At 37.5% G+C, this 16,761-nt stretch overlaps 1 protein-coding gene across 1 annotated transcript in view; it reads right to left on the bottom strand.

Annotated features, from left to right (window-relative positions):
* Positions 1-4,324: 4,324 nt before the first annotated feature.
* The window catches only part of LOC149185285 (uncharacterized protein At2g34160-like), a 57,898-nt gene continuing 45,461 nt past the window's right edge, over positions 4,325-16,761 (bottom strand). Inside the window, exons 4-5 of the mRNA XM_089417876.1 lie at positions 4,814-4,878; positions 4,325-4,687 (exon numbers count right to left, since the gene is read on the bottom strand). Of these exons, the coding sequence (XP_089274002.1) occupies positions 4,586-4,687; positions 4,814-4,878 (167 nt within the window). The 3' untranslated portion in view covers positions 4,325-4,585. The remainder of the gene's footprint in view (positions 4,688-4,813; positions 4,879-16,761) is intronic.

Here is a 16,761-nt window from a genome sequence, read left to right as displayed (position 1 = left end):
TATATATATATATATAGATTAAAGTTATAATATTAGGATTCAAAACAGATTAGTTTAAGAAGATAATTCAATTATTTATTTAAATTATTCACTAATCAATGTTAATATATATATATATATATATATATATATATATATATATATTTTATATTAACATTGATTAGTGAATAATTTAAATAAATAATTGAATTATCTTCTTAAACTAACCTGTTTTGAATCCTAATATTATAACTTTAATATATATATATATAATAGTTAATAAATTAATTAATCTTTTAAAAAAAAAAAATCTATTAATATTATAATAATAATATTATTAAATTAATGAATAGTAATTTGACCTGGGTCCGTAGGTCAAAATTAGCCGTTGGTCGAGACTATTTAACATGCTAAACTGGATCTGTTTCTTCAACTTGTCCTGACGATGAACCACACTGGTTGGTTCGAAACGCGTCGACAAATGATTTATCTTGTGATTTTCGCCGAAGATCTTCTCTTAAAGAAATAAATGTATCGAAATAAATCAACATCATACATACAAACGTTAATAGAAATAAATATATAATTGAGATAAATATAATAGCCACATATTTTAAAAGAATAAAAAGTAAATTGGATTAATCCATTTTAAATTACTTGAAATAAACAAAATAAACATTATTTATGCACAGGTTAATAGAAATAAATATATAATTGAGATGAATATGATGATGATAGTTAATGCTAAGACCAAACTTGGTCTATCGGACCTAAAGAAACCAATTATTTATTTTGATTTAAGATTTTATTCCTATGCTCAAAAAATTTGGAGAGAAGCCTCCCGAGTTCATTATAAATTTGACATTGTAAAAAGCTAGGAAGGTCAGTATTGTAACAAAGATTGTGAAAGTGGGATCCTATAATTTTGACATTGTAAAAAGCTAGGAAGGTCAGTATTGTAACAAAGATTGTGAAACTAAGATCTAATGTGGTTGTACACGGGGCACTCTAAGAGGAAGTGATTTTCATTCTCGATGTTCCTGTTCTCACATATATGGCAGATCCTTTCCATCCATGGTGTTTTAAGAACTGCCCAACGACCTATTTCACTATGGAGCTCATGAGAATTCGTTCTAATCTTTGCTATATTAATTTTCTTCTTTGAGCTAGTTAAAATAGAGAGATACTTTTGATCTTCTAGGGTGAGGTTGATGACCTTCTTATAATAACTCAATTTTCTTTTAGCCGCTAAATCTTTCTCACACGACATATTTTCTTTGAACTTAGAAGTAACAATTTCTTTAATGTTATTAATGTTTTGCAATGTATCATTCTCGTTGATCTCCCAATAGTGTAACCAGGCCCTTGTGTTTTTATGCCACCCCCGATTGAGCCTTAGGTGGTTTTGGCTGGAATTTAAAGCTAGCTTAAAAAGTCTATGATCGTCTATATTATTGAGTTTGTGCTTGTACAGCAGAAACCTTGTGCTTGTACAGCAGAAACCTAACCATAGTTAGGCTCTCAATAGGGAAAAGACTTGCTTCTATAAAAAGAATAGGATAGGGTGTATTACTTTTAATTTTCAGGTTATAAGTTATAAAACGCTTCTGCATTTGTTCAATCTTTCTCCATGATTCTCTAGAGATGCTGCAACCCCAAACCATACATTTTTTCTTTGAACTTAGAAATAACAATATCTTTAATGTTATTAATTTTTTGCAATGCATCATTCATGTTGATCTCCCAATAGTGTAACCAGGTCCTTGTGTCTTTATGCCACCCCCAATTGAGCCTTAAGGTGGTTTTGGCTGGAATTTAAATCTAGCTTAAGAAGTCTATGATCGTCTATGTAATTGAGTTTTGTGTTTGTACAACAGAAACTTAACCATAGCTAGGCTCTCAATAGGGGAAAGACCTGCTTCTATAAAGATAATAGGATAGGGTGTATTACTTTTAATTTTCAGGTTATAAGTTATAAAACACTTCTGGATTTGCTCAATCTTTCTCCATGATTCAAACTTAGAAGTAACAATATCTTTAATTTTATTAATGCTTTGCAATGCATCATTCATGTTGATCTCCCAATAGTGTAACCAGGTCCTTGTGTCTTTATGCCACCCCTAATTGAGCCTTAAGGTGGTTTTGGCTGGAATTTAAAGCTAGCTTAAGAAGTCTATGATCGTCTATGTAATTGAGTTTTGTGCTTGTACAACAGAAACCTAACCATAGCTAGGCTCTCAATAGGAGAAAGACCTGCTTCTATAAAGAGAATAGAATAGGGTGTATTACTTTTAATTTTCAGGTTATAAGTTATAAAACACTTTTGGATTTACTCAATCTTTCTCCATGATTCTCTAGAGACGCTGCAACCCCAAACCATATAAGATAACCGGAGTGACTAAAGTTTCAAAGAGGAACTTCTTTTTATAATAGCCACGTATTTTTAAAAAAACAAAAAGTAAATTAGATTAATCCATTTATGAGAAAAATATAAAATAACTAATTTATAAATAAATAATTATATTACCAGTTATATAATTAAAGTATAAAATAACTAACTTATAGTTAAATAATTATATTACTAGTTAAATTGAAATATATTCACTTTATAATGGTATATTAAGACGTTTTTTATTAAATTTCAATATTGGTTGAAATTTAAATATAAATTAGAAGAGTTTTTCACCATTGAACAAGATTCAATTTCCATGAAAACACAACTTAGACACAGGTGTTCTAAATTAGAATCGAGTTGTAATTGTCCAAGGAGTTTTTCACCATTGAACAAGATTCAATTTCCATGAAAACATAACTTAGACACATGTGTTCTAAATTAGAATCGAGTTGTAATTGTCCAAGGAGTTTTTCACCATTGAACAAGATTCAATTTCCATAAAAACATAACTTAGACACATGTGTTATAAATTAGAATCGAGTTGTAATTGTCCAGGAGTTTTCCACCATTGAACAAGATTCAATTTCCATGAAAACACAACTTAGAGACATGGGGCACCTTGATGTAATAATTAAATATATAGTTGCACCCAAAAATAATATATTAAATGGTCTTTTAAACCAACACATAAGTGAATTAAAGCCCAAAATGTAATAATTTAATATGTAGTTGCACCCAAAAATAATATATTAAATGGTCTTTTAACCCAACATATAAGTGAATTAAAGCCCACCTCACAAATAAGTGAATAAAAGCCCATCCCATGTCCTTTAAAACAGTTCACGCAATATAAACCAAATGATAAAATAAGACACATAAGTGAATCAAAGCCCACCCCTGTAATAGTTTAATATGTAGTTGCACCCAAAAATAATATATTAAATGGTCTTTTAACCCAACAGATAAGTGAATTAAAGCCCACCCCACAAATAAGTGAATCAAAGCCCACCCTATATCCTTTAAAACAGTTCACGAGGTATAAACCAAATGATAAAATAAGATGCATTGTTAAAGTACTCTTTTGAAAAACCCATGGGCACACAAATTCAACTATGTTAAGAGTTAGTCTGGCTCAGGCCGGATACAATCTGCAGGTAATATTGGTTGGCTTAGGTGATCGTCTTAATCAAAAACTAGTCCCACAAATCAAGGAGGACAGCCAAACAAACCCAAAAAAAAATCGATTTGCAAATTCCATTGGCAATCTAATAGAAATATGCAACTTTTTTCTTTGGCATCCCAACCCAGAACAATTCTCCTATTTACTGCTCTAAATAAATCACCTAAACCGGAAATCTAAAGTTACAAGAATCAAATATTTGGAAAAAACAGATTACAGTCTTCAACTGAAGTCGCTTAAGACAATATACTAAAAGATTATTTTGTTTTCCCTTCATTGTTTTGCCCTCTGCTAAATTGTGTTTTGGCATCCCATTGTAAAAATTCAAGTAAACATCAAGTTGTTTAATATATATAAACTTTAAATATGATTTCATTAGCAAAAACTACTATTTTAATTTTGCTTTTCCAAACATAGCCCCAGAAACTTACTGGAATGCTAGAAATTTCAGGCATACAACAGAAAGTTGACTACATCAACTTCCAGGCAAGATATCACGAACTGAAACTTTTTGTTAGTCATCTAGAACCATGAAATGTTTTCATGCGAGTCATGAAACCGCTTAAAGAAAGATTGTATTTACACTCGAGCAACAAAACAAATCCCTACAAGAAACCAATATTTACACTCCAGCAACAAAACAAATCCCTACAAGAAACCAATCGCAAAACAATGACATGGTGTTACAATGCCCACTCTGAGTTCGGGTTAATAAGCTGATGAACCACTAAGGATACATCACTCAATTATGCATGCTCACCTGCACGCACTTTTCTCAGTTGCTTACAACAACACAATTTACAGCACTCTTACAAGACAAAAGCAAACCCATTTCCTAAATTTCAATATGAAACAGCCGCCCACCTACAACAACAAGATAAAAGAATTGACTTTCATCCTAAATAACAGTGCTTCAACACCAAAGGCCTGTCAAAATGTAAGGTAAAAAACCACATAACTCATCATCTAATCTTTAACCATGTACAAATTAAGACCGGGCAGGGCCATTTTGTCCTCAAAACAAACAACATTTACTGGGGACTACTATTTTCATCCCCACCGAGTTGCCTCTCCTCGGAAGCAGCAGCCATCAGCTCATCAAACTTGTCAGCTTTCGTGAGTATTATTTCAACCTATCCAAATGAGCTATCAGATACCACATTTCTCACAGATTGAAATTGAAAAATGCATTATGTGACCAAAATAGGTCAATAGAAAAATGTTCTTTCACGAGTGTTTTTACATCAAACATGATATACCTTGGCTTTCTGGATGGGCCTTTCCCTTGTTTCATCTTTCATTTCAACGGTGGATGTCAAAATCTCTGACAAGTCAGATAACCATGCAAACAAATATGAATTAGAAAATTTACAGACAGACCGGAAACATATGAAGCGATCACTTACTTTAACATGCTTTTTGTAAGATATATGAAGCGATAAAGGACATTACTTTTAAGTGTTTTTTGTAAGATACATTGCAATGGCTGTAGACTTCATGGAAAAGAAATACGCATATTCCCTACGAATATGTATTTCTTGAATAAAGAAAAAACCGATTAAGTTCTGAAGAAGGGATTATAAATTATAACGCCGTAGGTGTGACTAAGGGAAAGAGTGTTTGACGGTTAGATAGAGGACTACTACTGTACTTCCAGGGTGACAGATGAACCTACTTTCTATCTTCGGTAGACCTGATGGAAAAGAAAGAAACCCCTTACATAAAGAACAAACAATTAAGTTATTTAAAAAGGAATTATAACTCCCTAGGTGTGACGAGACCTCCAGACTATTAGACGGTTAGATAAAATACTTCCACTACTGCTCTTCAAGGTTGACCGATGAGCCTGCTTCTATGTTATTGTCTCTCATGGCTTCAGATGAGCATGTTGAGAAAATTAGTAAAAATAGAGGCCACCTTCAATAATGGATCTAAACCATAAGGGGAAATCCAGATAGCAATTCTGTACAACAGACAACAATATCTGCAAAAGATCAAGAGAACCATAAAATGAAAATTAACAAAAAATTATATTATGACAACTGAAAATAACGTACAGAAGAACCAAGATTATATTATGAAACAAGGATACACTAAATCTACACATCTGTGTTGTAATTCAGTTAAAGTTTAACAAGGAATCGCCAGGAGGTTGCAGGAACAAATGCAGAAGTTAGCTCAACATATTAAAAGATGCAGAGAAGATTGACACCAGGGTTATAAGACGTATAGTGGAGAAAAGCCCCTAATGGACTAAAAAGACCACTGTCAAATCTGTGCTGTATCTTAGTGCGCATTATACAGGAGAGACCTCCACAGTCAAATCTGCGGTGTATCTTGGTGCATATTAAATGATACAGGAAAGACAGCCACTGTCAAATCTGCGGTGTATCTTGGTGCATATTAAATGATACAGGAAAGACAGCCACTGTCAAATCTGCGGTGTATCTTGGTGCACATTAAATGATACAGGAAAGACAGCCACTGTCAAATCTGCGGTGTATTTTGTGCACATTAAATGATACAGGAAAGACCTCCACTGTCAAATCTGCGGTATATCTTGGTGCATATTAAATGATACCCGACAACATTTGATACGTGAGACAAAGAGGCTTGAGATTCTATCAGATCCAGACTGCACATGTAACAACAGTTCACATACCCTGTAACTCCCTCACGACAGTCTTGCCCATCATCTTGTCTCACGAGCAATAATTACACTTCAGTCCCACACAAGAGTGCTTGCTCTGAACCCGTCACTTCTCTATAGTCTTTAACTGGGCCACAACAACAAATACTCCAGTAGAAAATCAAGACTACCTGCTCCATCATGAACTTCAAAATTTAAATAACTTGGTCATCATCATGAGCTATAAATGTGATCACTCTTGACCCTATAAGGCTTACAAATCCACATAGAGCCCACAACGAACAGAATTCCCACTCTCTCAACTAGCAAACAACCTCCCTAGCTAGTCCGAGTCCCCATGACCTCCCCTACTGCATCCCTGTCACTATCAAGTCCTAGTCTGTGCAACCACCTACCAAGTCCATGTCCCTATCAAGTCCTAGTCCGTGCGACCTTGCAAATTCCCTATCGAGTCCCTGTCAAGTCTCTGCGACCTCACTACAGATTGCCCACTCTCTAAACTAGCAAACAACCTCCCTATCAAGTCTCTGTGACCCCTCGCAGTCAACAGTTCTAGAGTTAACTTGTTAAGCCAACGTAACCAAAACACCCACTCACTAGCACATGACCAAACCAAGCGTTACACATGCCACACTGGGACTTACAGTCATACACACTTTTATAGCAATACATACAACTACATGAACTTACAAATATCTAATACACAATCTTTACATCCTTGGCAAGCCCGTGCTAGAAGGAAAAGGCATGCTTCAAGCTAAACTAGGGCCATGAGAACTGACCCCATGAGTATGCTTCGGCCATAGTGATTTTGATCTCATCCCCCAGAAGTTGAAGTGGTAGTCAGAGTGAACTTGCTTGACACACTGAAAATCATATCCTTAGTCTTACCACAATTAAGTGTCAATTCCAGAACTGGAAAAAGTGTCAATCTGTTTCTGCAGTCCCTTGAGTGGAGGCAAAGAGACACACATCATTGACAAACAAAAAAAACAGAGATCAAAATGTGGTGTAGACAGTATTGATGATAAAGAACACAATAATAATCAAGTGAAGCTATCCGATGGTCCATCAGAGACAAAAAAGAAAAGACATCAAAATGTCGTACAGACACTATTGATGATTAAAAAAACACAATCATAATTAAGTGAAGCTATACCATGATCCATGATTCTCAGGGATAAGCTGAGGACCACAAAGATGTTGAAAGGCGAAGGCATGACTCCATATCTCACCAGAATTCGGGATGTCCGTGATGGGCTAGCAGCAGTAGGTGAGAAACCAGATGATAGTGAACTTGTGCGAATAGCACTAAATGGGTTTACTAGAGAATGGGCAACATTTGTTTAAGGAATCACTAGACAAGACAAAATACCTGATTGGGAGAGCCAGTGGAGTGACTTCACACAAGAGGAGCTAAGGCTCAGTCTTGCCCAAGGTTCCACCAGCAGCAATCGCAAAGCGCCAAAGCTTGAGAAAGAAGAGAATGTAGCCCTTGCATCAAAAAGGAAGGCAAAGAAATGTGACAAGGCTCAAAGGGAGGAGAAAAGAAAAGAAGGATGTCAGACCAGGAGGTAACTCCTCAAAAATGCAATGTTCCACCAAGACTCCAGGATGGGGAGACGCGGGTGCAGGGAGACGCACACGGGGGACGTGTGTAGTATCCTCAAATTTTAGGGAAATTTAGGGGGAACGGGGGGACGTCCAAGTATAAATACAATGATACATACATAATTGAATTAAATAATGAAATACATTGATCCATACTCATCATCCTTACTAATACATACATGATTCATCCATAGATCACAAGATTCAATAATGAAATACTCCAATCCATATTCATTATTCGTTATTCACCATTCTAGAATCTACATTGATTTAAAAATTAAATTCATCATTCATCATTTTAAATTCTAAATTGATTTAAAATTAGAATTCATCATTCATCATTCTAAAATCTAATTAGTACTAAGCAAAATAGACTATAATAGATACTGAAATCTGAATACTGGAATAGTAGATTGATATAACAAAAACTCGGAGTGATGAGTCTAAAAGTCGCTCTAAATTTTAAAGTACAAAGAGGGCTTGGTGCTCTTGATTAAATACTAATAACATACCTTTGGACATGACAAAATGCAATGGAAACATTGCAATCCATCGAATCTGGAATAGTAGATTGATATAACAAAAACTCGGAGTGATGAGTCTAAAAGTCGCTCTAAACTTTAAAGTACAAAGAGGGCTTGGTGCTCTTGATTAAATACTAATAACATACCTTTGGACATGACAAAATGCAATGGAAACATTGCAATCCATCGAATCCTGAATTCCTGAAAAACTATTAAGTCTGCTGGATTTTGAGTGAGATCTATAATTCTACTTTCTCCATATGAAATCCAATGAGGCCGGAAGCACTCTCAAACATCCTGAGTCATTTCATGGTAATGTTAAAAATTTAAGTAAAAGGATGAAAATGAAAGATAAAGGAGAATGTCACTTTACCATGAATTGCATAGCATTAGCAGGGAAATATGGTCAAATACTAGATTTTCCCTATCATAAATCATTGTTTAAAAGCAAATTAAATCGATGACACATAGCCCATATTGAGGGGACGCCCAGGCATCCCCCTTTTGGGGATTCGTGTCCCCCACATTGGGGAAATGTCCCCCCTGCGTCTCCCCGCGTCTCCCCAAAAGGGGGATGTGGGGAAACGTTTCCCCAGACATCCCCCCCGTCCCGGGTGCGTGGGGTGCACGCACCTGACCTTGGGGGACACGTCCCTGTGGAACACTGCAAAAATGAGATTCTATTATTCATTTAGGTTGTTTGTTATTATTGATCTGAAATGGGGCACTAAAGGCTTCTTGTCAAACTTACAAGAACCTCTCCCACTCCAAAGCTTATATATTCCCAGATCTATATTATAATTGACAATTTGCGAAATTAAAAGAACTTGAAATAGGTGTATGCTTATGATTGTCCTTAACTGTTTATGTGCTTGGAGTTCATTTGCTTATGCTGAAATAAAACTCAGATAACAGTAAATAAAAGCAGCAAATAAACATCATACATAGCAACAAGATTCAGCGAATAACCAAACCACATAGACAGCTAGTTTAATATGGAGTTCACCCTAATATCTTGGGCTACGTCTCTTTGAGCTCTAATCAACTCGACTAGGCTCTTTGGGATTATGGCTTCAATTCTTTTACAAGTTCCACACTCAATTCCATTGGTTTACAACTGAACCTATGGGTTTAGAATACCATCTTATCTCGCTGGTTGTCCTTACTCTGCAAACAGATCTAAGCTTCTCTGGACTTGACTCCTTCAATCAGTGCTCTGAGCTTCTTGAGCTTCTGGCTTCTCTGACTCCCTCAGAATTCTCTTAACTGTCTCTGGAACTCCTCCTTCTGTCTTCAACATGCTCTGGACACCAACAACAGCATGATCATTTGATCTCTTTGTTGTTCTGCAACTTCACTACAACATCATGGCTCTTAGAAGTCTGCTTTGAGCTCTCTGGCTCTGCGGCTCTGCCTCCAACCTCTGGTGGCTCTGCCTCTGTCAAGCACTCTGGTTCTCAGCTCTAGCTCTTGGCTCTAGCTCTCGGCTCTAGCTCTCGGCTTAGTGACTCTCTAGCTCTTGGCTCTCTGGCACTTGGCTCTCTCTGAGCATTCCTCTGCCTGACCCTCTAAGAATCCTCTTTCTCTGTGCTTTCTGTGTTTTACTCGGCCTCTGCACATCCCTATCAATTTTTTTTCTCTGTGTATTTGTAACCATTTGGTTACAGTCCTCCATCATGGAAAACCACACGTTTTCACAAAAGAATCAGTTTCTCATGGAAATGAACCGGCAGGCACCGGAAACCCAACCGTTCAGCCTTCCTCCTGCATAAATCCTGCATTCGAACACATAACGCAATACATAGGGAAAACTAGCGAAAACACATCATTGAGCGTTTAACCGGACTTCAAATAATATAGAATCGCCCCTATAAACCTGTTAGGTCCGTGTTCTTCATCGCTCATCGCAAATCGCATTGCATAAGGCCAAAACCCAATTACACGGAAATACAAAGAAAATCCGCAAATCCAGATTTCAAATAATATGAAATCGCGTCTATAATCCTTATCGGGTCCGCCTTTGGTCGCAATATCGCAATCGCATTGTCACATGGTCAAAAACCCAAATACACGGGAATACACAGAAAATCTAAAATTCCGGATTTCAAATATTATTCAACCGCGTTCATAAACCTCATCAGGTCCGCGCTTTGTCGCAAGTCGCAATCGCACGTCGCATTGGCATTGGCTCCTTGTATCGGGGATTCGCTGATCATCGATCGTCGATATCGGCGCATTGCTATCGGCCCCAATCGCATGTCGCATATCACAATCGCAACGGCCCCAGGGGTCTTCCCTTTGACTGTGCCGATCGCCGATCGCCGACCATCGCATATCGCAATCGGCTCGCCCAGGGTCCCGATATCGCATGGTAGCCTACCTCCGATCCGATATATCAGAGATCGCTAATCGGGGGTCCTTAAGGCCTTTGGTCTAAGTCCTCCCTTTGAACCTTCCGATGCGATTTTTCCATAGAAAGCCTTTATTTCTCTTAAGTCCCATTTATATAAGAAATTGCCTCCTTTTCTAAGGATAATGGCAAATTTTTTTTACAACAACTTTCTAATACGAAGTCCATTTTAGCCCATTCAAATTGCGTTAGATTCAGAATGAAGAAATCTACGCAATGAGACTATTTCCAAGAGCATCCTTTGACTTTCATTTTCCTCTGTGAGGAATAATTTTTAGACTTAGAAGTCTATTCTAGATCCATTTTGGATCAATTATATACATGAGGGAGTGACTATTGAGTTTCATCTCCCGATGACTCTCTATTTTCTCTATTATTTATTTACACTATTTACAGTTGTTCACCCAATCCCTATGATTAGGTGTCAACATTCCTCCCCCCTTAATTTGAAGGGATATTTCAAGCTTCTCTCTTAAGCGCTTTGGTGAAGATGTCTACAATCTGCTCATTAGTGGAACAATGGCGAAGATGGATTGTTTTGGCCTCAACATGATGTCGAATCAAATGATATTTTGTATTGATGTGCTTCGTTCAATCATGGAACTTTGGGTTCTTGGCCAACTTTATTGCCAAGGTATTGTCAATCATGAGCGGAGTCGAATGTACTTGTTTTACCTGCAAATCTTCCAGAATTTTCCTGAGCCACACAATTTCTTTTGTTGCCTCAGCTGCTGCCACATATTCTGCCTCTATTATGGAATCTATTGGAACTAATTGTTTGCGTGATCTCCAGGAGAAAGCTCCTGATCCAAGACTCATAGCATAACCCAAAGTAGATACCCCAGTTTCTTTGTCTCCATCGAAGTCTAAATCAGAGTATCCAATCAAGCTGAAGTCGCCCACCTGTGTATACTTGAGTCCAAAGTCTTGAGTTCTACTTTAGAACTCTTTTTGCAGTAGACCAATGTCCCTCACAAGGCTTTTGCATAAACCTAGAGAGGATTCCAACAGCAAACGAAATGTCTAGTCTGGTAGTAGTCAAGTAGTTGAGATTTCCTACAAGCTGTCTATACTTTGTTGCATCCTCAAATTCTTTTCCTTCAATGGATGTGAGCTTTAAGTTTTGTTCCATTGGAGTAGTCAAAGGATTGCATTCAGCCATGCCAAACCTGTTCAACAGATCTCCAATGTACTTCTTTTGAGAAAGGAATATGGACTTCGAATGTTGAGTTACTTCAATACCAAGATAGTAATGAACATAGCCCAAATCAGTCATTTCAAAACCTTTCCTCAATTCCTTCTTTATGGATGCAATGTAGCTCTCATTGTTCCCTGTCATCAAAAGATCATCTACATATACCACAAGATATACAACTGTTTTGCCAACTTTCTTGACAAACAAAGTTGCATTATCAAAATAATAATGTTTGAAATTGAGTTTCAGAAGATGCTCAATTAGTTTTTCATACCAGGCTTGCGATGCTTGTTTAAGGCCATACAAGGATTTCACAAGTTTGCATACTTTATGTTCATGTCCTTTCACAACAAATCCTTCAGGCTAGGACATAAAAACATTCTCTTTTAGATCTCCATTCAAGAAAGCAGTTTTTACATCCATTTGATGGACTTTCTAACCGTTTTGAGCTGCTATGGCAAAGAGTGTCTGGATGGTAGCCCATTCTACTGTGGGGGCAAAAGTCTCCTCATAATCGATCCCTTCCTTTTGTGCAAAACCTTTTGCCACAAGCCTGGCTTTGTGCCTATCAAGTGAGCCATCAGCTTTATACTTGTTTTTGTAGACCCACTTGCAGCCAATTGGTTTAGTTCCCAATGGAGGATCAACCAGCTTGCAAGTGCCATTCTTTATCAAGGCATCATACTCCTTTTGCATTGCTTCTTTCCATTCATCATGAGAAGCAACTTCTTTGAAGGAAGTTGGTTCAAAATCTATAGACAAATTCAATTGACAATCATAAGAAACATCCATTTCAACAGGTGAATCAAAGTCATCTACATCACCTCCATTTTGCTGGGTTGAATTTCTAGTTCTGTCTTTCCAACCTCATTAGGATGAACACTTTCAAGTGTCTTTGTCAGCCACTTTGGGGAACCTTTCTGAGATGGTCTAGGCTGCTCAATTGATTGAGTTGGGACTGAATCAAGATTGAGTCTCCCAATTCTGTCAATCACATCACTCAAAGTATCATCTGTTGTTAGAGTTTCATGTGGGGGAGAGAGTGCTTCAAAAGAAGATTCCACAAGTTGATCAAGATGTGGAATCTGATTATCAAATTCTTGAAATGATTTCGCATTTGCGAATCTATCCAAGCGATCAAGTTGTCGCTCAACAACATTGTCAGTTTTGGATGATTCAAGAAAGATTACATCTCTAGATACAACAAACTTTTTATTGACTTCATCATAGAGATGGTATGCTTTGGAGGTGTTTAAAAACCCCAGGAAGATACACTTACGACTCCTTGCACCAAGTTTGTTTCTATGTACCTTTGGTATCAAGGCATAACATGTGGAACCAAAGACCCTAAGATGATTTACCGAAGGAATGTTCCCGTACCACATTTCATAAAGAGTCTTGTTTCTAATAGCATCAGATGGACATCTATTCTTTACATATAAAGCACATAGAACTGCATCAACCCAAAACATCAATTTTACATTCTTGAAAAACATCATGGAGTGCACCATATTTAAGATTGTCCTATTCATTCTTTCAGCTACTCCATTCTATTGGGGATTATAAGGCACAGTTGTTTGATGTTTGACCCCATGTTGGCGAAGATAGTGTTCAAATTCATTTGAAGTGTATTTTTTTCCATTATTAGTGCGAATAGAGCCAATATGAGATTGTGCATCATTTTCAATCCATGTATGAAAGTTCTTGAATGTTTGAAAAGAATCAAATTTGTTCTTCAATAAATAAACCCAACACATTTTGGTGTAGTCATCAATAAATGCCATCATATATTTATTTCCATTTGCAGAAGGACCAGGCATTGGACCACATAAATCTGAATGAATGAGTTCAAGTTTTCTATGTGCTCTAGAATGTGAATCATGAAAACACTATTTGTTATGCTTTCCTAGAATGCAAGCATCACATTGCTTAAATTTCCTAGGAATTGTAGGAAAACCAGTAACACCATTTTTCTTCAACGAGTGGAGGTTGTCATAGTTTAAGTGTCCAAATCTAACATACCATAATAAACTTGATGGAAATGTACCTTCTTCATAATGAGAATTGTATGAGAAATTTTTTGCACGAGCAAAGGTACCCTGCAGCTTGAGAAGCCTTTCTTCTTCTATCCCTATCATGACAAGTGAGTGGTCTGATGCTTTTCTCACCTCAACCTTGCCATCAAACATATGAATGGAGGGTCCTTACTGGCGAATGTGGACCAAGGACAACAAGTTTCACCTCAACAAGTTTCACCTCAATGAATGCATTTTTTTTTTAAATGTTGTGTACTGTAAAAAATATACTTTTGCTGCAAAAATTTACTCCTGATGGTAAAAAATCTAATTCTGATATATATATGGCAGAGGTATATTTGATGGTATTTGAAGCAGTATAGCGGGGTATATACTAATTTTATATACCCTTAATGTGTGGTTAAGATCCAAGACAAAAATCGTGTCCTACAATTTGATCCAAGGTGTAGGTCCAGAATAATTATTGCAAGAAACAAAAACAAAAACAAAAAACTCAAGTGGTACTGTTCTACCGCTATCATACTTCAAAATCCACGATCTACAACAAGCTGTGTAGACAAAAAAAATGCATACCACTGATCCTTGGAAAACACTGACTTCCAAAGGAACGCTCCAAGCATTAAATCAATACCCCAATCAAAAATTCATCGCCCATAACTGCAAAAAAAGGCATAAACCAAACCCAACCTATGCACTACAACAATAAATATCAGGCCAAAAACTGCGAGTATGGAGGCCAACAAGTCAGATTTCTACAACTCTGTGGAAGCGGCGGAGGTGGTATAATGTATCGGAGCCGCAAAGCATGAAAGTGGTGGTATCGATGGACTGATATTGCATTTAAAAAAAATGGAATTCAATACTCAATTTCCACACGACCAGGGCTTGACAAGTCTCGGCGCTCAAGCTTGTGAAAAATTGCCTTTAGATGCGGGCTTGATGCCCTGAATTCGCTCAAACGATGGCTCATGCCCCAGCGCAAGCGGAAGTAACCACGACAGAGAGCAACAAAACGCCAAATTCGAAAAGGGCTCGGCTTTGGAAACAGTGACCAATGTGCAGAGGTATGCCAACAGTCTCGTTTAGGATCGCGTATTACCTCGCTAGTAAGGGTTGGCAAGTGGTGCAGCCAAGCTGTTAAGTTTGATGATATTCCGTGGGGAGAGTGGGGAGACGAGTCATTCAGGCAAGAATAGAAAATGCATTATGACAGTGTAAGTAAGGTGGGTTCAGGCCTCAGGAGCATGACAAAGGTGTCAGTGCTACAAAATAGGCAAAACATAAGCAAGAGGGAGTTACAAGGGAAAACTGTAATGCCAAAAATAGCGTAGCCAAAAATAGCGTTGGCTCTAATAGGCAGAACATAGGCAAGAGGGAGTTACAAGGGCAAACTATAATGCCAAAAATAGAGCTGGCTTTGATACCATGTCAGAGCAGGAGGTAACTCCTCAAAAATGAGATTCTATTATTCATTTAGGTTTTTCATTATTATATACATGAGGGAGTGACTGTTGAGTTTCATCTCCCAATGACTCTCCATTTTCTCTATTATTTATTTACATTATTTACAGTTGTTCACCCAATCCCTATGATTAGGTGTCAACAAAGGAGTTGTCGAAGATCAAATGCTTCAAGTGTGTTGAGTTCGGTTACAACAACACCCAATGTCCAAGAAAAAGGACAAGAAAGGGGCAAAGCTTCGACAGAGATAGATGAGTTAACCTCCAGGTTGAAGGAGTTTGCATTGATAGAAGCTATACCTCCAGATGCAGGAGGAGTATGATAACTTCAGAGTTGCAGGATTGGGCATGGTCCGAGGAGGACATCATCAAACAAGTGTTTCCTCATGGATTATTACCTTTGCTATAGGGGCCAACAATTTTCAATAGCAAGAAGATCAATGTCAGTTGGGGTAGTCAGATCTTGAGTGACAGTGCAGAGACTATTTGCATTTAGTTACTAGAGGGGTGTGGAGATAGATGAGCGCAGACAGTTACTCAATAGACAGTGCAGAGATTAGTTGCAATCAAAGACTCAAAAGACAATTGCAGAGCCTATACAGGGACACAATGGATCTGAATGTTAGTACTTGGTTGCAGTAGTTGCAGCAAAAGCAACAACATGAGAACAGATGCATCGCCTGCAATGCAAGGAGGCACAGTGCAGTGTCAGCGACAACACAGATGCAGGGTGGTTCAGCTACAGGGTTAGCAGATGAATTAGAGTATACACAATGGTTGGACAGTGAGAGCTAGTTGTATCACAGTTGTCAGACTTCAAGATATTCATGAGGTTGATGGATATAGTAGTGAAGTGGAGAAGACAAAGAACACCTTCCTCGCTAAGAGGGAGTGTTAGTTTTTGGTAGCATCAGACAAGTGTTCTGGTCTCGACTTACTGTTAGGAGGCTAAAGAACACAAGGTCTCCAAAAACCAAAAAAGGTTTTAGGAGGAAAGACCTAGCGACTACTCAATGAAATTAATTGATCAAAAATTAAAAAATGCCTAACTTAGGGAAATCAATTAATTAAAGGCAATTAATTGAGAAAGATCAAGAAAGCTCTAGAGGCTCACACAGATCAAGTCTAAGATGATCTTAGTCATTGGTAATGATTTAATCATCGTCGTTGGCGATCTAACGAGAGATTATAAGAGCAGGTCGATGGGTTGAGGAAAGATACATCAAGCAAGAGGGAGAGCGAGTTCCTTAGGCAGGATAGAGTTATCCAATACAGTGATTCAGCAATAAGAAGAGTTCGAGCCAGAATCAGTGATTGAGGA

The sequence above is a fragment of the Pinus tabuliformis genome, chromosome 3_2 (genome assembly GCF_031772625.1).
Source record: "Pinus tabuliformis cultivar Carrire ecotype Pingquan chromosome 3_2, CPIR1, whole genome shotgun sequence".
NCBI classification, from domain to species: domain Eukaryota; kingdom Viridiplantae; phylum Streptophyta; class Pinopsida; order Pinales; family Pinaceae; genus Pinus; species Pinus tabuliformis.
Note: the sequence above shows the minus strand (reverse complement) of the source record. Positions and strands in the feature narration are given on the sequence as shown.